This window comes from Eurosta solidaginis, chromosome 3, assembly GCF_040869045.1.
Source record: "Eurosta solidaginis isolate ZX-2024a chromosome 3, ASM4086904v1, whole genome shotgun sequence".
NCBI classification, from domain to species: Eukaryota; Metazoa; Arthropoda; class Insecta; order Diptera; family Tephritidae; genus Eurosta; species Eurosta solidaginis.
The window spans coordinates 283,397,198-283,417,474 of NC_090321.1; the positions used below are offsets into that span (position 1 = coordinate 283,397,198).

The following is a 20,277-nucleotide window of genomic DNA, read 5'->3' on the forward strand; positions in this document are numbered from 1 at the left end:
AGCATGGAACAGCTGATTATACATTTTTTTATTTGATTTGGTACATCAACTTCAGACGCACACCATTTGACAATTGTCCATCGAATTTACAAAAACAAAGAACATCGAATTTTTATTTATGTTTACAGGTATGTCACCATACTACCACCTTGTATCTTTCCGCCACGGTAACTAAATTAAAATAAATATACACGGTGCGGGAGTAACAACCCCAAAAAAGAAAAAAAAATTTACGTCTCTGGCTATGACGATAACATTTAATTTTTAATTTACTCAGCCAACTGAATGCAAAGATGACACATGGAACGAAAAAACTACAGCATAATATTTCTCTTATGGATGATAGCGTCTTTTATCTATGGTGCTGGCATTTTTCTGATTGGTTTCTTTCCAATAAATAACTATTCTTTGGTAAATGACTTGGAAGGGCGACCTCAAAGTTTGGATGGAGTCAAGTAAATATGCATATTATTATTATTTATTAACTAAATTAACATGTTAACATTAAAGGAGCATTAGCTGCCAGGGCTATCAGCTCTTTGAGAAATATTATATGTAAAGTTTACTAGGTTGCATTATATAAAAAAAGCTAGGTGAAGATATATAATATATAAGTAAAAATAGTATATACGTATATATGTACATTAATGTAAAAATGCATAGTTAACAAAAAAAAAACATTAAATTCAATTTCCTATAGGCTAGTAGCACCTACTAAACTCTACAAACAAACCGTACTTGTCGTGGTGGATGCATTACGATCAGATTTCGCTACACCAGCTACTATGCCTTTTTCATACAACAACGCATGCAGCCATCTACAGTTACGTGTTAATATTCCCACAGTGACATTGCCACGGATAAAAAGTTTAACAACCGGCACCATTTCAAACTTTATTGATATTGTGCTTAACATTGGGCACGTGGAGCAGTTATCAGACTCACTACTACACCGCTTACATGAACGTAATGAAACAGCAGTTTTTGCTGGTGATCGTACATGGAAAAACCTGTTCCCTAAACAGTTTAAGCGCTTTACCGCTAATACGGACTCATTTTTCGTAAATGATTTTTATGAGGTAAATGAATTTTCGTGAATATATATGCCTGTGTTTTTGGTTTTTTTATAACCCTTCGAGTAGGGAGATAAAAATGTTACAGAGATATTATGTAAAGAATTGGAGCAAACCGACTGGATGCTGTTGGTGCTACATTATCTTGGCTTAGATCACATTGGGCATGTTGAAGGTACGGAGAGCCCTAAAATTCCGTTGAAGTTAAAAGAAATGGATGATGTTGTCCAGAAGATATACAAAGCGAAGGTACATATATCATTGCTGTTTATACAAATTTTGACAGTCCCTAAATTTTTTCTTAAAAAAAAGCATTTTCACGATCAGTTAGTCCTAGTAACAGGTGATCATGGCATGAAAGATGGCGGTGGACATGGTGGTAGCACTACAGCTGAAATGTATGTGCCGATATTGGCTTACAACGGGATTTGTATCTCCAAAAGGTATTTATATATAACATATATTTTATTACACAGTGAAACAAATTTTAAAACGTTGTGTGGGAATTACGTTTATTTCCGGATTAAGTTGTTGGTGTTGTGTTAACAATTAAGTTGGACTGAAAAGGCGCAAAAAAATGGTTTATTTGAATTTAAGTCTTGCATCTATTTGAAGCTAAAGATCTGGAATTAAAAATGTGTCAACGATAAAGCTTCTAAAGAATATTATGCATAGCTAGTCATCCAGGCTTTTGGTGCTTTTTCACCTTTATACCAGCTTGAGAACATTCGGTCCAATTCCTCACACTTTTTGAGTTCAGCACTGTGTAATTTGTGAAATTTCGAAGATCAGCTTAAACGTCCACTGTATTATTATAGTTATCGTTCTAAAACTTATAATCAAATTGATTTGGCCCCTACACTAGCAATATTATGGTCAATTGAAATTCCTTCAATGTCCATTGGGTGCTTGATTCCAGAACTTTTACGTGAATACTCGCTCGAAGATCAACTATATGCATATTACTACAATTCTTTGCACTTAATAAAAAAAGCAACGCGAAAATTTGGTTCAGAATATGTTGATTCCAGCGGTCAGTTTACGAGATATATCATAATATTGAGCCGTATAAATGTTTATATATTTTTACTTTTATTTCAGCATTAGCTAAATGGTTCGAGGCTGGAAAATCTGCTCATAAGCAATTTCTTTTAGCAAAGCTAAATGATAAATTTGACAATGCTTTCTTTTTCGAAAACGCCAGAGTACATTATTTACGTTTATCGAAGGAAATCTCCGACCAACTAGCTGCTACCTTAGGGCAATTCGATTATGAGCTGATTGCAATTGGACTAACGCTAACCACATTGGTAATGCTATAATAATTTCCTAATATAAGCAAAAAATACTCATGAAAAATTTAGGTTGTACTACATACAGTTGTATTATTTTATGTAAAGAATCAACGAAGTTTTATTTACGGCAAAGTTCTATGCCTAAGTGTAATTTTAATAACATTTAGCGCATATAAATGGGGTAATTATCAAGGTTATATTACAATCACTGGAATTGGAGCCACGGTCTCAGTTTTGCTAGCACTGGCAATGAACGTTTACTTTATTATAAACATAGCAAACATACTTTGGACGCAGTTTTATAACTTTACTGGCCAGCAACTACAACAGCTTTCACTGCCTAGCCAAATATGGTGGCTAACGGGTTGCTTAACGTTCCATACTCTATCATTAGCTTCTTCATCTTTCATAGAAATGGAAAGTAAAACATGGCATTATCTGGGTTCAAGCGCTTTGATTTTACTTGCTGTACAAAACTTTTATGCAGATCTTTGCAGAACATACAAAACGGCATTCACTTATGGAGATTTTAATTATGTGGTGTTTTATAAAGATTTGATTAGATCGTTTTTGAAATCTTATTCAACATGGCTATTAGTTGGCGGTTTACTATTTTTGGAGCGTCTAAATGTTTTCGCATTCTCTATCAATAAGGAAAATGAAAAGATATTGTTAAGTTTTTTTTTTGTAGCAGGTAAATTTATGATTTCAATATACATATATACGTTTAATGTGTTAATATAACCCATTAGGTTTGATTATATACCCTATATGCTTACGCCAACAAACAATTATACAATCGCACAAAGAATTTGTCTTTTGCGCTATAACGGCCATTCTTGTTTACTGTTATCGCTCATCGAAAGGAGCTGTGCTATTTGTGTTTGATATTAGTTGCTGGTAGGCATAAATATAAGTACATTATGTACATACATACGTGTAATTAAGTAGCCTCTTTCTACTTTTTTTCAGTGTAAACATATTTCTTACCATGTTTTGGATTGTACTTGGAATGTATATTTTAATAAGTTTAACATTTGTGATAATAAACAAACAAAGTCGTATAAGTCAACAATCAAGTAGGACTTCAGTTGAGCGTGGCTTTAAAGTTCTTCTAAACTTCCTACTCACAATTTCAATATTATTGCATAAACCCCATAACGTTTTATTAGTCACGTATTTGGTCTGCATACTGTCCATGTGCTACAAAATATGCGATAAATTAGAGAGACAAGCATCTCACAATCATAAACACTTGCAAAAACTTCTCTATACTATATTCATAGGAAATATGTTTTACTTTTATCAGGTAAATATTTTTAAATGTAAGGCTCATTCCACAGTAACTAGTACATCGAACGAAATGAAAATAAACTTTCGAATTTTAGGATTGTATTTAAAATATCTCTCATATAAATCTAGACGTGCCCCTTATCTAACGTGCTCACAAAAATATCCCTAACGTTAGACTCGTGTTTGCTGTGTAGTTAAAGACTTCGACAACCTTAAAATGCAAGTTACTACAGTGGAATAAGCCCAATTATTTGGAAATATAATGGACTATATTTACGAAGCTTTTATTCCTAGGGAAACTCAAATAGTTTTGCAACAATTGATTTAAATCCTGGTTACATTGGACAAAGTACATATAAACCATTAATTGTGGGAATCTTTGTAACATTAAATATGTACTCAGCGCAATTTATATCATTTGTGTTTTTGATTGTGCACATTTTGAATTATAACAATGACTTGAGCAACAAAAAGGAATTAAATTCACAAATTCATTCAAATACAAATACAAATTCAAATGAGCAGATACAATTTATTTTATATTTCTACACATTGTCCATATTTGTACCAGTTTTAATTTATTTTTCTTTACTACTATTCTTTCGTTATCATCTTTTTATTTATTCAGTATTCGCACCTAAAGCATTGTATGAATACTACAGAGTCATTGTACTTTTCTTAACACTTTTATTGACAACAATTAATTTTTTTATATTTGAATTATAACAATAAAAAATAGTTATGTACGTTAATAATATAATAACTGATGTTCTCTTTAATTTAAAATTTAATATAAAATAGTCAACTACATTATTTTATTTTTTTTTATACTAACTGTTTCAAATACCATTTACACGTAACGCATAATGTATATCATCAACACTAACATTTAACAAAATCTTTTGAAAAATATCATTGCGCCCACTTTCAGCGATGAGTAAACGTTCAGCACATAATTTTGAACAAATGCGAAGACAATTTCCCGGTGTTGGAACGCTTATACCGTCGAATGTTGTAAGATTTTCAGCTTGTGAATAAACTCCTAGAAAAGATGTCTCTTCGACACCGGTACGCGTTACTTCGGCAAGCACAGCCTGTAGGAAAACTTGTTCCATGCGTGAACAATTTTTAATTGCTTGCACTTTAGCGCTCGCAATCATCTCCGACAGGGCCTGTTGTACATGTGCTATTGTAACAAATTTTTGTTGGTTTAACTCATTGACCTTAGGCGGGATTGCTGCTTCTGCTATTTCTGTTGCTCTACGACAGATGTCTAAAGCCCGACGTGCATCACCAGAAACAGCAGCAACTTTACTGTAATGGATGAAATTGGCAATATACATATTTACTTATTTGTTAAAAAGTAATATAACATACAATTAAAAATTAACTAACAATTCACTTTAATAATAAGAATTTAAATTTTATATTTAGTAAACAATTGCTCAATCTCTAAACAAATACTTTTACTCACCGTGCTACAAGTTGAACCGCATCACTTTTAAAAGCATCCGAACCACTCAAACGCATTGTTACAATTTCTTGCAATTGCTTGTGTGAGTATGGCTGAAAAGTAAGACGCGTTAAGCCCAGACGGGAAGTCACCTTCCCTGTGAAATAGTATTAAAAAAATACGATATATAGTTTTAACAAATTTTAATTCATTTACAATCAAATCCATACCCATTAATAGACGTTCAGGTAAATCCATTGTATTGGCTATTGTTACTACAACCAAACGTGCTGCAGATTTTGTAGGCCAATCAAGCAAATTATAAACGACATCCTGTCGCCGATTACAAAGTATATCCAATTCATCAACCAAAAGTACGGTTGTGATGCGACGTGGTGCTGGTGTAGTAAAACGTTTCTCCAAAAGCGAATGAGCATGTTCCCACGATATTGTTTTTCCTGTCAATTGCTTGTAAATTTGTACATACGCTTGCCGAGGTTCAGTTAAGCGCATGCCATTAATTTCAACGAATTCAAAATCGGGCAACTTATTTTCTGTTTGCTTATGCTGCAACATACGTATTACACCTGTAACTGTAGCTGTCTTACCAGTACCAGGCACACCAGATACGTACATACAACCGCCACACTGATCTTGAATTTTACTTTCTACAAATGCATATATATTGTCAAATTCATTTTCACGACATGGAAGACTTTGTGGGACCACCGAAACATGTAAGCGTTCACGCGCCATTTGCAGTTCTGATTTTTTTTGTGCCTTCAATGAGCCGGCAGAATTTCTATGTTTCATAGATGGTGATAATTCACCGCGACGAATCAATTTTAGCTTTTGTGAAGGCGTCGTTGCACCGCCTACAGATGTTGTTGAGTTACGTCGGCGAATGGTTGCTGCATTTTTGAGTGCTGAACGTTTCATATCATCGTGATCATCTATTTCCAGTTTACGTTTTGGCGTTGATATGTAGTCTTCACCATGAAACACGCGCTTTTCAACAATATCGGATAGTTGAATACTACGTTTTGGTGTACTATCAACTAACAGAGGGAAATTCAAAAATTATTAATGACCTAGGAAGATTAGTCTGTATTATACAAATCGGAATAACCAAGGTATAATATATAGATCCCTAACAAACCGGTATATCGCTTTAAGGCATTTTAAACCTAAAAACCCAAAAACTAAAAATACAATACCAAAATAAATCGTTCCCGCCCCGTCGGACAAGTACCGGATTTCTTACTATTCAGATTTATTTGAAAGTATGCCTGAAAGAAGACAGTCATATCAAAAAGGATACACCTTAAGTGGTTTTCAAATCAGTTTCTTATAAAACCGTTCTGTAATTTCAGACTTGTCTTCTCAAGACGCCTACAAGATGGTTATGTATCCGAAGCCTGGAGAGATGTACGGGCTGTTTTCATTCCCAAAGCAGGAAAACTTAACCACTCGGAAGACAAAGACTATAGACGAATAAGTCTCTCCTCCTTTATGCTTAAAACACTGGGAGACTTATCGATCTACATATTAGAAGCAATGCCAATCTCTGCAGGATGGACGCAGCTCAGCACGCATACCGAAAAGGCAAATCAGTTGAAAATGCCCTTCATGAGGCAGTCATTGAAGGTGCTTTCAACAACGTGCAGACGGAGGCCATCTGCAAAGCTCTTACACGATATGGAACCCAAACTCTATTGGCAAAATGACCACCCGAGGCATCCCCAAGGCGGGGTGTTATCGCCTCTTCTCTGGATACTGGTGGTCAATGAAATTCTAGAAATCTTTAGAAGAAAAGGAAGAAAGGCAGTTGCGTACGCCGACGACTTAGTACAGGCAAATTATTGCCAACGATCAGCTATCTAATGGAAACGGCACTTTGCAACATTTCGCGATGGGCAAGGCAAAATGGCTGGTGTAAACCCAACAAAAACCGAACTTGACCTGTTCAAGACAAAGACAAAGGTACACTCCTTTAACTTACCGAGGCTAAACGCCACAACGTTAACCCTATCTTCGGAAGCCAAATATCTTGGCATTATACTCGATTCCGAATTAAGCTGGAGAAGGAACGTTGAGATGAGATCAAAGAAAGTTCTAGTAGCATACTACACCTGCAAAAGGGCTTTTAGACGGAACTAGGGACTGGCACCACATGTCATTTATGGTATGTAATATTTCACTTGACGCCTCTACAAGTCTTCGTGCAGGGATTAGCCGCAAGAGGAGCTCTACGGCTAAGAGAATCCAACATGTGGAAATCAGCTAAGCACGGACACGCGACGCGTCTGGACGACATGACGAAAGGACAATTAAACGGAATAATAACTGACCCAAAATCCAAAACCCACCAAATCACAGCGGCTAATCATTCCGACTTCCTGACGCATGCAGTGTGTTCCAGGCCGAGGTCTATGCCATAGACAGAGCAGCAAAGCTGCTTCAAGATAGCATGGTTTCCGACACCGACGTAACAATCTTTGTGGACATCCAAGCCGCCTTAAGAGCATTAGAGTCCAACATGATAAAATCGGATATCGTACGGGTGTGTCGAGCCTCGCTGTGTGTCTAGCTTCTATAAGTCATCTCAATGACTCCCTTTGCTGGGTCCCTGGGCACAGCGGTATTGAAGAGAATGAACTCGCAGATGATATGGCTAGGAAAGGTTGCGTTTGGACAAAAGTGAAGTGGACAGCTTCGTCCGACCATTGTTGGGTTATCTCCTGGGTGAATCGAAGAATATGAGAACAGAGCAACGGACTTGCTATGGACCAAGAGGGTTGACTGCGAAGTCTCAAGGTTCTTATAGCCATGCTTGGATAGGAAAGGCACCAGCTTCCTTCTTCAAAGAATATGGCTCAGATTTCTGGGCGCACGGTTCTTCGACAGGCTGGCAGAGGTTGGGCAGGCGGACGTCTTGCTTCTCCTTGGGTTGTTGTTGTTGTTGTAGCAGTGCTTCGCCCCACCCAATAGGTGGGACCGATCACAAATTGTCATCAATATCCTCTAACGGGAGTCCAACGAAACTTGCTGTTTCAACAAGGGTGGACCATAATGAAAGGGGTGTTAGAGGCGTTGGTTCCACATTACAATTACAGCCCGTGGCGGTTCTGAGAGCAGTATTTTGGGAGGCCTGTAGCTTCTTCCAGTGAGTAGTTCTTTGTCTTTTCCCCCAAGTACTGTCAGCAAGGGATTTGAGGATTTTATTACGGCTCTGGATTTTCAGTACAATTGCGGTTGCATGCTCACCAAAATGTAGATCCTGATCAAACGTCACACCCAAGATTTTCGGGTGTAGGACAGTCGGTAGCGTAGTGCCATCGACGGTGATGTTCAAAATGGTCGACATTTGGGACGTCCATGTTGTAAATAAGGTCGCGGAGGATTTAGTCGGTGATAATGCCAGATTTCGCGAGGCGAAAAAACTGGAGAGATCAGGGAGGTAGCCGTTTATTCTGTTGCAAAGCTCATCGATCTGTGGGCCTGGGCCTGTGCAGTCATCGGCGTAGAAAACGATACTAACTCCTTCTGGTGGCGAAGGTAGCTTAAAAATAAAAATAAATGTAAGGCGCGATAACCTCCGAAGAGATCTAAGGCCGGGCTTCTCTTCAAATCTGCGTCGTGCTCCTCTTGATTTTCCCTACAAATTGGCCGGACGGGACCTACATATTTTATGCCGACTCCGAACGGCATCTGCAAGGTAGATGAGTTTTCACTGAGAGCTTTTCATGGCAGAAATACACCCGGAGCGCTTGCCAAACACTGCCGAGGGGCGACCCCGCTTAGAAAAATTTTCCTCTAATTGAAAAACCTTATTTCTAAAATTTTGATGTTGCTTTGCCCGGGGTGCGAACCCAGGGCATACGGTGTGGTAGGCGGAGCACGCTAGGTAGCTTAGATATGTAGAAATTAAACAAAAGTGGGGATAGGACACTACCCTGTGGCACCCCTTGTTTAATTCTTCTTGGGTTCATCAGGGTTCGTTGAGGACCACTAGAAGGTAATGGGGTTAAGCGAATGTGCCGCCAACCTGCACTTACTGAGGGCTCTCACAATGGACAAAAATGTTTCTGAGTGGAAATGTGGGAATACCAACCTAAGTGGTTTTCTTAGATTTTGTCTTAAACAGTTTTGTTTCCCTTCCATACCACCCTCCCACCATCTAGATCCATCAGGACTTCGGGGTCGCCAGAGCATCGGCTGTTAAGGAAACAGGATTCGCCACGTGTAGGTGAGGTTGACAATTGGGTTGGAGAAGCTATATATTGCGCTGACAACCACTTGAAAGGGTTGCGCTACACAACCCCTTGAATCAATTTGGTATTTCGGATGAAATTCTCTGTAATAATTTGCAGGAATACAAAATATCTGATCATGAAACTATAAAATTTAATATTAAAACGTCCAAAGTATACAAGATGAGACTGACCAAGAAAATCATAGCATGGGACAAATATAATAGTGATATTTTAATAAGCGTCCTTAGATCATTTAACTTCAACTTTACTATAAACTTATCAATTGATGTAAAAGTCGAATTAATTAATAATATAATGATTCAGGCTATGGAAAGTTTAACCTACGATAAAGAAGTGCATATCAAGTTAATGAATAAATGGTATGATAGAGAATTGGCACAAATGAATAAATATAAATACAATATGTACACGCGTGCGTTACAAACTGGAGAGTGGGATGAATATAAAAATATAAATAGGTCTTACAAAAAATTAGTCAAATTAAAAAAAATAAAGTATATGGAGAATAAAATCATTTTGAATGAATATAATGCTAAAGAAATGTGGAAATATCTCAAACAAACGGTCAACCAAACTAAAGATAACGAAGGGATAAAAAAAGGTGATACTGGATGGCATACTGGTTGAAAACGAAACCGATCTGGCGAATGGTCTAAATAGATTTTTTGTAAACAGTGTGATTGAAATTAATAATAACATCGAAACCTGTCAAGTAGCACTAGAGGATACACAAATCCATTAAAAATTAAAGTTTGCTGAAATTACCACCGATGATGTTATTAATATCCTAACAGACTTTAAATATAAAATAGGTGGAAGAAAACTGCTATCCGAAGGTGTACTAAAAGATTGTATATCGTATACCGGATATTTCTATGCTCAAATAATTAATAACAGCTTAGAAGATGGTGTAGTACCTGAAATGTGGAAAACGTCAACAATAATACTTGTGGAAAAAGTTAAAAAGACAATGCAACCTGAAGAACTTAGACCCATAAATACCCTGCCAAGTGATGCTAAAATTCTCGAAGTCGTTGTTAAGAATCAGTTGGTGAATCATCTTGAAGTAAATAATATACTAGTCTACCAACAGTCAGGATTTAGGAAAAAACACTCCTGTGAGACAGCGCTGAACTTGGTGATATCTGATTGGAAAGAAGAGCTAAACAACAAAAAAGTAGTGGTCACAGTTTTCCTTGACCTCAAAAGAGCTTATGAAACGGTGGATAGAGAGATATTAATAAAAAGAATGCAGCGGATTGGCATAACTGATATTGAACTTAAATGGTTCCGCAACTATTTGAAGCAGAGAAAGCAGAAAACAGTTATAAATGCTGTGACGTCGGATGAATTAGAGGTACCCATAGGGTTACCTCAAGGCTCAGTATTGGCACCTATATTATTTCTTATATACATAAATGATGCATTAATTATGATAAGTGAAAATAACATTAATACTGCACTCGCCAAAATGCAACATGAAATAAATAACTTGTATAAATGGTTGTGTGGTAATATACTGAAACTAAACATAAATAAAACTAAATATATGATAATAACAAGGAGGAATATCAATGAGGAGGATATAGCCGAGCTAAAAATTTGAAGATCATATAAATTATACAATTAAAAAAGTTGCTAATAAAATAGGAGTGATGCAGAGAACAACGAAATTCATTCAGAAAGAGTACAAAATAATCTTATATAAATCAGTTATAGAACCGAACTTCGTGTACTGCCCGTCCATTCTATTCATAATATCGGATAAAGAAGTAGACAAGCTCCAAAAGCTTCAAAATAGATGCATGAGATTTATTCTTCAGAAACCTAGAGATACACGAACAGCTGACATGTTGAAGACTTTAGACTGGTTAAGTGTGAAACAAAAGATTTTTTTCCACTCCATGAAATTCATATTTAATATCAAACATGGAAATGTACCTGAGTATTTAAATAAAAATATAGCATTAGTTGAGCAAACTCACAACATAAATACGAGGAGCAAACATAAATTCAAATTGCCGTTTTTTAGAACTGAAATTGATCAACAGAACATTTTCTACAAGGGTCTGAAAAGTTACAATGATCTGCCTATGGATATAAAAAGTTGCAACCAAATAACAGTATTTAAAACAAAATTATATGAATATTGTAAAACCTTAGCTATAAGATAAAAAACTGTAATATTTTCAAATTTACGAATTAGGCTTCTGGCCGTAATAAATAAATAAATAATCTAATCTATTTTATTCGCCTCTTACTACAGGCATACCTACCGCGGGTATATTCTAAGCCGCCTAACCCGCTGTGGCATTCTACAACAGTACTTTATGTGATACCATACCTTGGCGTCTGGTGGCCGATTTGAGAATACTTTTGCGTCGGTTACTGGGTGTCAATGCAGATTCCTCGCTTGGTTTCTTCGATTTCTTAGTTGGAGTCGAGTAGATGTCATCGGATGTATTGTTAACAGTATTCCTAACTTCAATATCGGCGGCGAGAGGATCATTAAACTGTTCTTCCATAGCAGAAAGTTTAGATACGCTATTTCTAAATTATAATTATAATAAATTATATAACTGATCCATTCCATTTCTACATTAATTTACATACTTTGCTGATAATCTGAGCTTGATTTTCATATCACTACATGGTTCTCTCGTTGTTGGTGTTTTTACTATAGAGTAATTTAGACAGTTCGATTCGACACTAGGATCATCATCATCATTCAAACTCAAATTCAAATTACGACGTGCAGATGCAACTCGCGTTGTTTGGATTGTAGAATCCTTTTTATTACGTTCACTAAGTGGTGAAGTTGGCACATAACCACCGTTGCATTTAACGGCCGCCATCGTTATTTTCTTTTTCGCTGATAATCGTACAACACTTCTTCCCCCCACTATTTTAATAGGTGACACCTTGTCATGACTTTTGTCGAAAATATTGCAATCAATGAATTCCAATGCTGCTGCAGCAGCAACTGAGGCTCTACGCTTTTTGATCGCTTTTTCAGCATCAACTCTTTCCTTACGTGTAGATGCGCTTCTGGAGATACGTGTTGATTTCTTCTCCTTAGTACCAATACTCTGTGAATCCCCCGCGAAGTTTTTCCTACTTCCCGCCTTTTTTCCTGCTGTGGATTCAGCTTGTGCTATACTTTCATCGGTATTCCATTCCAGTGGCACCAGCCTATAGCTTTTTTTATCTTTAATAAATTTATATCGACAAACAAACATTGGACATTTATTAAGTTTTGCGTTATACTTGTGCAGAATTCCGTTAGCTGACTCGTCAATTCCACCAAATAATACAACACATTTGCGATATATCGTTTCCAAAGAGATGTCTGGATCAAATGGACGATGCTCTTCAATTAATTCTATGTTAAAATCGATGCAAAGATCATCACGATCAAATTCTTTGTGCGGCACACTTTCTGGGCGAGAGTACCACTGTACGATAGCACGATACGGATCACGACCATCTGCTTCGTTTAATTCATACAAATATAAAATTTTACCAACATCACACCCATCGACTGTGTCTGGCTCTGCTGCATCAGCATTGGATACGAGAATATAATCACCAACGGTGAGCGTTAATTCGCCAAAAATGCACTTTTGATAAAAATATACTTCTTTGTGAGCCAATCTGGGTATGTCCACTAAGCAGTCATTGCGATTTCCTATCCATTTCACAACTGGTGCCCCTTGCGGTATATTTTCTTTCAGTACCATGATTAAAAAAATTATTTAACGCAAAGTCAGCAACTAATAATTGGAACAAGTCAATAATTTTCCGCCAATGCAATCAACATTTTAATTTTTCCTCTTTTTTGGCGCGATTTGTAATAGCGGCGGAATGCAAACGATAGCATTATCGATAAAGTCAATTATTTTAATTGTTAAATTCGATAATCGTGAAATCCCGATTATTAATATCATTTTATAACGAATTTTGGGAGATTCCTGATTATTTGCAGCTTCTGTCAAATTAGTTTTCAGACTTAAGCGGGAATCATTGGTGCCGTTTGTCGTATCGCTGTAGTCGTATCCCTAACGTAATCAGCTGGTTATCGTTACGACGGCAAACCAAAAACCAATTGGTTGTCTACGATACGGTTACGACCTTAGCGGCACCAATAATCGATTGCATTGATTCCCATAAGGTTGGTCGAATCAGCTGTTATAAGGTTACCGATACGGTTACCGATAAAGCACCAATGTCTCTAGCTTTAAGCTGCAAAACCATGGTTCAACTATATACAGGTTGGCTCATCTGTAAAGCAACAAAATATGTCTGTTCAAATTGTCAAAATCTGTGTATTGGTGTTGGTGCGAATGGTATGGAATGGAAACATAAAACCTAGCAGTTTTTGTATGTGTAAGTAAAATGTTGCCAATGTGTAGGTTTCATTTTGAGTTTGCTATCTCCTTTTGACAATCCCTTCGACCATGCAATGACATAAATAAAATCAGCTGATGAGATGAGCCAACCTGTACATAATTGAACCATGCTGCAAAACAAAAATATTCATTCCGTCAAAAGCATTGTAAACTTTAGCAAGTAGCGCAACTAACAGCTGATCGCTCAAAATTTGCACACACACACAAACATCACTAATGGCCATATTACGGAAATCTTAGGGAAATTGAAGTTAAATTTTTAAACAGACATAAAATGTTATAATTTTGGAATATATAGCATCTAGGACACCTTAATTGCAGTAATTGAAAGAAAATGTTTGGTTATACTTAAGTATTTAATTATTTTTTCTAAATTTATCTTTAATATTGATACAATGATTGATCCAGTGCAACTCTGGTCTTCCTAATGTTCTTCATTCCACTCCATTCGAGTGCCTATTTTCACGGCCTGCGAGTGCCTTCCACTTTATTCGCAACATAACCTCGAATTAAGCTGCCAAACTATATAGTAAACAATGGTCAAAAGATATTCATAGAAATCGGCGATGGTGTTGTCCTGGTGTAGTGGTCGAGCTGATGTAATACTTTTTGACGATGTTCTAGTACTGGGGTCGATTGCTAATACACGTACAAGACGCGTTTTGACAAATTGCAGTCCACTTCTTAGCAATAAAATCCCAAATAAAAAATCATATAGAGTTTTAATTTATATATATGGAGGTATTGACCTAAATATAGGCATAAAATGTGATTCAAACAAAAAGCGCTAATGCGCTGGACGTCCACGTGCATGGTGTTACGCTACCGTCTGTCCAAAGTCGCAACCAAATGCTCAAGTCACTTGCTGGCAGCACCTGGGGAAAAGACAATTGGTCAACCGTTTATGTGCTACGTTGCCGGTGTGGTCGCCGGGCCTAAAGGACACTCACTGGGGAATGTTACAGGCCTGTCAGAATACTGCACTCAGAACTGCCACGGGATGTCTCCTTATTACGCGTGAGCATCATTTGCATAATTGAAATAATCGGAATTGCTCAATGTAAGGAAGCGTAACGGAATAATAAGTAAGAAATTTCCAGCAAATTGTTACAAACGTGGTCATCCAATAGACTATAATTGAGAACAACCCGCCGCCCAGGCTCATGAGGGGACATCTCCGTAAGCACTATGACGAGATCCGACAACCTACAACACAGCCGTTTGATCTAATGGATCTTCAACAGACCCTACGCCGCATCCACACAGAGCCTGTAAATTCCTTTATTGAATCGCGATCGGTGAACCCCGTAATTGACAACTTCCATTTAGGCGGACCTAGTTCTGCTCAATGATATGGGTATAAGGCGTTTATGAAGGCTTTGGTAAGGGGGAGCTTTTATTTCGGTATGTCAAGCTGATTGTATCAAGAATCCGAAATCGGGAATCCAATCACTTTGTTCTATAAAAAAATATTTGCAAAAAACCAGAAAATGACCCCGCAAACATACAAAACTTGAACCAGGTTCTATGGTATTTTTGCGCAGAACACCTTTCTTTATTGGCAAAAAAACATATTAGTAAGTGAAGAATTCAAAAAATGCTTGGATTTAGCTCACCTCAAAAAATGTTCAAATTTGTTGCTAGAAATGTGTACTTGTAACTTCATACAAATATTTTGATACTTACGTATGTTTTAAGAATTTGTGTTGCAATATGCAAAATATTTAATTTAAATTTTTTCAACGATTATAATTTTTGACAAGCGGATACGGATGTTCAACGAAAGTACGAGAAAAAATGACAGTGTGTATAACTAAACGCGAAAATACCCACCCGTACCCAGGGTTAACTAACTCGACGTCAAAAAGATGTTCCGCAACACATTGCCTAGGTTAAAAAAATAACGTTTTAACACCGAGTTACTTAACTCTGAATTTATATATTTAAGCCCCCATTACTGATACTTAGCATAGACTTGACTTGACTTGGCGTAAACTTGGCCACTTAGCCACGATTATACTCCACTTGGCGCATACAACCTGGCATCATAATCAGCGTTGAAATTTATTTTTAAATAAATGTCAATTTGTATGACAAAATGTCAAAATGAAATGGAAACAAACAAATGGCATCTCAAAATGTAAACGTCACTTAGAACTTACATAGAAAATCAAAATTCAACAGACTTCTAAGTCAAGTTAAGTTTTGAGTAATCAGTAACATGCAATGTTAAATTAACAGAACTGTAAGTGACAGTTCGCAAGCCAAGTCAAGTCTATGCTAAGTATCAGTAATGGAGCCTTTAACATTGGATGTTCTGCAAGTGGGCCTAAAAGTTTAAATTTATGGGTTTTCGAGTGGGAAAGATATGTTCAATATCGGATGCCCTAGTACATATGACTGTAACACAAATCACACTCACAAGATTGAGCATTGCGCATGTAAACATTAGATCACCTGTTTTTATGGGCAGCCAAGTGTGACGTCGATGCGCAGAACGAAGCAATTTTGAACTCGTGAATGCGCAATATGGTTAGGTGATTTCCCTGCAAAAATTGTTGGATTACGTGTTCCATTTTCTTCATGTTGGAGTACTCTAACAATACTCCTTTGCAATGCGTTTGCGGACCACCATCAGCCGATCATTGCTCGTTTTTTAACGACAGTGATCACGACACGATGACGATCGAAAAGAGTTGCCAAAAGTAAAATATTGTATGCAAATAACTAATAATAAAATTTTACTTTGGCAACTCTGATAAAATGCAACAGCGCACTGGTTTTATGTATACATACTATAGTATGATAGAGAAATATTAGTTTCTTTATTCACGCAAATGCTAAATAACATAAGAATATTCGTAGTATAAAATATAAAAGTTGTATTGCTCCTCTTCATTTACTTTCATTTTAAATTAAATTCACTTCGATAATTTTTCCGACACAATTCCTCTTTAGTACTTTGGCATATGATCCTCTGTGGGTGCTCTATGGAGTACTACAGTGAAAGTACTTTGGAATGTACTCTCACGTATGTACTCTATGGAATACTCACAAACAAAGCGAGAGTGGGATCACCTACTCCTCTCCTAGGACATCGCAATGTTAATTGGAGCACATTTTTTGTATGAATACAGATTAGATTTGGAGCAGTCCTATACTCCCAAAGGAGTATTCCTTACATTATTTATAGAGTACTCGCGTTTTTTGAAGGGTTGTGTGACTGTAAAGCGCCAAATACACGACACGAACATTTCCGCGAACATTCCCGTTATGTCATGTTTCTGCGACCTTTTCTGTCGTGTATATATGGCGTGTATGTTCGTGCGTGTATGGCGAAATAGCTCATAATCGTACTAATTTCTGAACGGAACAGACGTGCGTGGAAAAGTAAAATGGACAATAAAAAATTTCTGAGTGAATTTATTGAAATGTATAAATCTTTGCCATCATTGTGGCAAGTAAAAAGCAAAGATTATTGTAATAGAATTAAAAAGAATAATGATTATGCGAATTTAATCGAAAAATTAAAAGAAGTAGATCCTGATGCCACAAAGGATACAGTTATAAAAAAGTAAAAGTGTAAAAGTTGGTCAAATGTTGCCTTGCTCATACGAACGTGATTTTTAAAATCATTTTGTGACGTTAATTCCAGTTCTTTAATAAGCTCACTTTGTCCAAGAAGTGCTCGTTTTTTAAACCATTCTTTGCACCAAATCCTTTTTTTGCGATCTTCTCTCTTTTTTTTACGCTTAATTGCCACAGCGAGCAATATTGCTGCAGTACAATTGTTGTCCGTATTCATCGCTGTCTGAGAGAGAACTAATGTTCGGCCAAAAGTTCGTATGGTGTATGGCCAAAGCTGCGAACAAGATTGCGGAATGTTCGCGGAAATGTTCGTGTCGTGTATTTGGCGCTTAAGTACTACCCATGGTTCAATTATGTACAGGTTTGTTATGGGAACGCATTTTCGGTGGTAGCAGTAAGGAAGGCGGTCGGCATGATGTGGTGGTGCACAGTGGCTAGTCATTGTCGGCTGGGGCGGGTCCTTGCCAACCTTACTGTTCCTGCGCCATAAACAGAAAAAGTTCCTATCACGCCTATCAAAACTGAAAGCTGACAAAATCAAAAACCCTGACAGAAGCGCAGAGACCGATTCAAAACGCTTATAAATTCAAACTAAAACAACATGCGGCCGAACCGGATGTCACGGACAGACCGTTAACATTCAAAATTTAAAATCCAAAAAGAAATAACCGCAAAAAAAATTTACTGAACAGGACATGGCCGGTTACTAACGCTGAAATGCAAAAAAAACGCTGAAATTTAAAATAAGAAAAACAAAAAGGGCCGAATATAACTTGGGGGCGCCGCGGGTGTTGTTGCGACGCCTGGTGCATATACCCACCCTCAAAATCCATGGCCACCGACGCACCTATTTTCCTGTGGCCCCTTACCTGTTTCCCTAAGTGCCTTCCAAATAAATGGCGACGCCAGCATTCCCATTTTAAATACTTATTTATTTATAATTCATTTCTATTAACGTATGTATGCTACGAAAAAAATGCGATAGTGCAGGTTTCTTAACCAGGGCTACAGCATTGTTGAACTACGAATAGCTATTTACACTATGAAAATGTAGGTAAGAATGTGTAGTGTATAAAGTGAGAGAAAAAAAATGATCCAACAGTTCACACTTTATTGGGCCGAAATCGAAACGAAATCTAACATGAATACTTAAGTCTGGCTAAGCTTGTTCTGTTGGCGGTTCTTTTCTTTTCTCTTACTTTTGCTCGTAATATTTCAAATTATACAATTATTTATGTCTCCCCTTTTTTTTGATAATCGTTATAAACGCTATGTGTGAGAAAAAATATGGAATTAAATGTACTTATGTATTGTAAATATACTACCTACATAGTAAGAATTTGTTTGAATTTTTTGTTTTTCATTCACATTCACAAAACATATTTTAAGACTATAAAGTTTGGATACAAATTTCGATATTTGCGGCTCTCTTACAAAATTATTACGTGGTCGTAGTAGAACTTAATTTTGAGTGTAACAAAATATCAATTTGGTATAATGCGCATAGTATAATGATACTAATATGTAATATGTACTAAGAAAAGTGGTTACAAAAGCAATAAGGATGACATTGCGATAGCAATATTTATTACGTGCACGTATATTACTTTCGTCTTGTTGTTCGAAAGATATTGCCCGCAATAGGGATTTATATGTATATATATATTGCATTTGTATGATACAAGAAAAAAATATTGAAATCCTTTTGCCAATTTGTGCATAATCGACGAATGATGGCTGTCGCAAAAAAAATTTTACTTTAAATTTATGGTTGAGCTCAAAAATGGAACGCTAAAACTTTTCAAATGATACAGACCGCTTTTCTTATGACTAAAAACTTATCGAGCTAACTTCAATCATTTTGAAGCAAGAAAAAATATCATTAAAATAAAAAAAAAGGAAATGTATGCTCCTTGTTGTATAGCTAACAATTTCAAGTATTCAATAATAAAATTTTGACGAGAAAAATCGACCCTTGTTAAATGGTTCAACCGGACTGTATAAAACCCTCTAAGCATTACTTAGAAGTTTCCTTAACTACCCTGCAAAAAACGCTCTCGTCATTCCACGTCATTGGACTAGTCATTTTACAGTCATAGGTTATATTCATAGTCACATTTGTATGAGCGTGGGTAAGTTTTATGACCAAATTTTTTGTAGGGTAAATATATAAAAAGTTATACTTTGCTGGTACTTACATAGCCGCCAGATTACGTACCATGGGCCTCTGCCGGCGTGGTTACTGGTGATGTTGTTGGTGCTGGTGAAGCCGTCGCCGTTGTTGGTTATGGCACGCGGTCTTGGGCGCGCTGTGTTGGTACTGTTGGTGGTTGTTGCGCTCTGGTCCGAGGTAATCGAGTGAACCTGGTGGCGATAAAACTTCGTGCTGACCTTTACGATCTGGATGACTTGGTAATTTTGGCGTTAGTTGTATTACGCGGCAGCGTACTGCTGGCCCTGGAGGCGGAGGTGGTGTCGGACGCTTTTCCGAAGGTGGTAGTGTACTTCGTAAACATAGAGAAAGAGGTTTATCTTCGGATAACAAGAGTTCTCATCACCATTTAGTTTAGTGCCGTCCGAATCAGAATCGGAATCACTAGAACTTTCCTCACTAGGTGTGACTGTGAAACGCCGACCTACTTCAACTGGATATTCTATACGTGGAGCTTGTGTCACCACCACACAACCGTTGTAAGGTTTATTACCACCCCGAAATAGACGAGTAAAAACGAGGCTTGTCGGAATGGATTGTGTCGGTACTTTGCGCTATCGACTCTTCCTAGTTTCTGGGCATTTCCCAGTTTATTCTTTGGTAGTTGGGTTAAGGAATCGGCCGGAGGTTCCTCATTGCAGTCCTTTAGTTCTTCACAATACTCTCTTGAAAATGTG

General features: G+C 37.0%; 2 protein-coding genes across 5 annotated transcripts; one reads left to right on the plus strand and one right to left on the minus strand.

The window, feature by feature from the left end:
• The first annotated feature begins 67 nt into the window (after positions 1-67).
• On the plus strand, positions 68-5,022 carry PIG-G (phosphatidylinositol glycan anchor biosynthesis class G). 4 transcript variants are annotated; one of them, XM_067776772.1, is made up of 11 exons: positions 68-128; positions 278-455; positions 701-1,079; positions 1,143-1,322; positions 1,386-1,516; positions 1,892-2,106; positions 2,175-2,383; positions 2,438-3,062; positions 3,121-3,268; positions 3,341-3,677; positions 3,956-5,020. In XM_067776772.1, exons 2-11 carry the CDS (start codon positions 301-303, stop codon positions 4,385-4,387), a joined length of 2,811 nt encoding a protein of 936 aa, XP_067632873.1. In that variant the 5' UTR covers positions 68-128; positions 278-300; the 3' UTR covers positions 4,388-5,020. The 4 variants fall into 4 exon arrangements, with proteins under 4 accessions (XP_067632873.1, XP_067632872.1, XP_067632875.1 ...); XM_067776771.1 differs by having other exon boundaries at positions 71-167; XM_067776774.1 differs by lacking the exon at positions 68-128 and having other exon boundaries at positions 177-455; positions 3,956-4,140; positions 4,171-5,018.
• On the minus strand, positions 4,329-13,261 carry Orc1 (origin recognition complex subunit 1). The gene is made up of 5 exons (XM_067776776.1): positions 12,005-13,261; positions 11,736-11,941; positions 5,345-6,172; positions 5,136-5,271; positions 4,329-4,975 (listed from the first exon to the last, which is right to left on the minus strand). The coding sequence occupies exons 1-5, from the start codon at positions 13,129-13,131 to the stop codon at positions 4,501-4,503; spliced, it is 2,772 nt and encodes a 923-aa protein (XP_067632877.1). The 5' UTR covers positions 13,132-13,261; the 3' UTR covers positions 4,329-4,500.
• Positions 13,262-20,277: the final 7,016 nt, after the last annotated feature.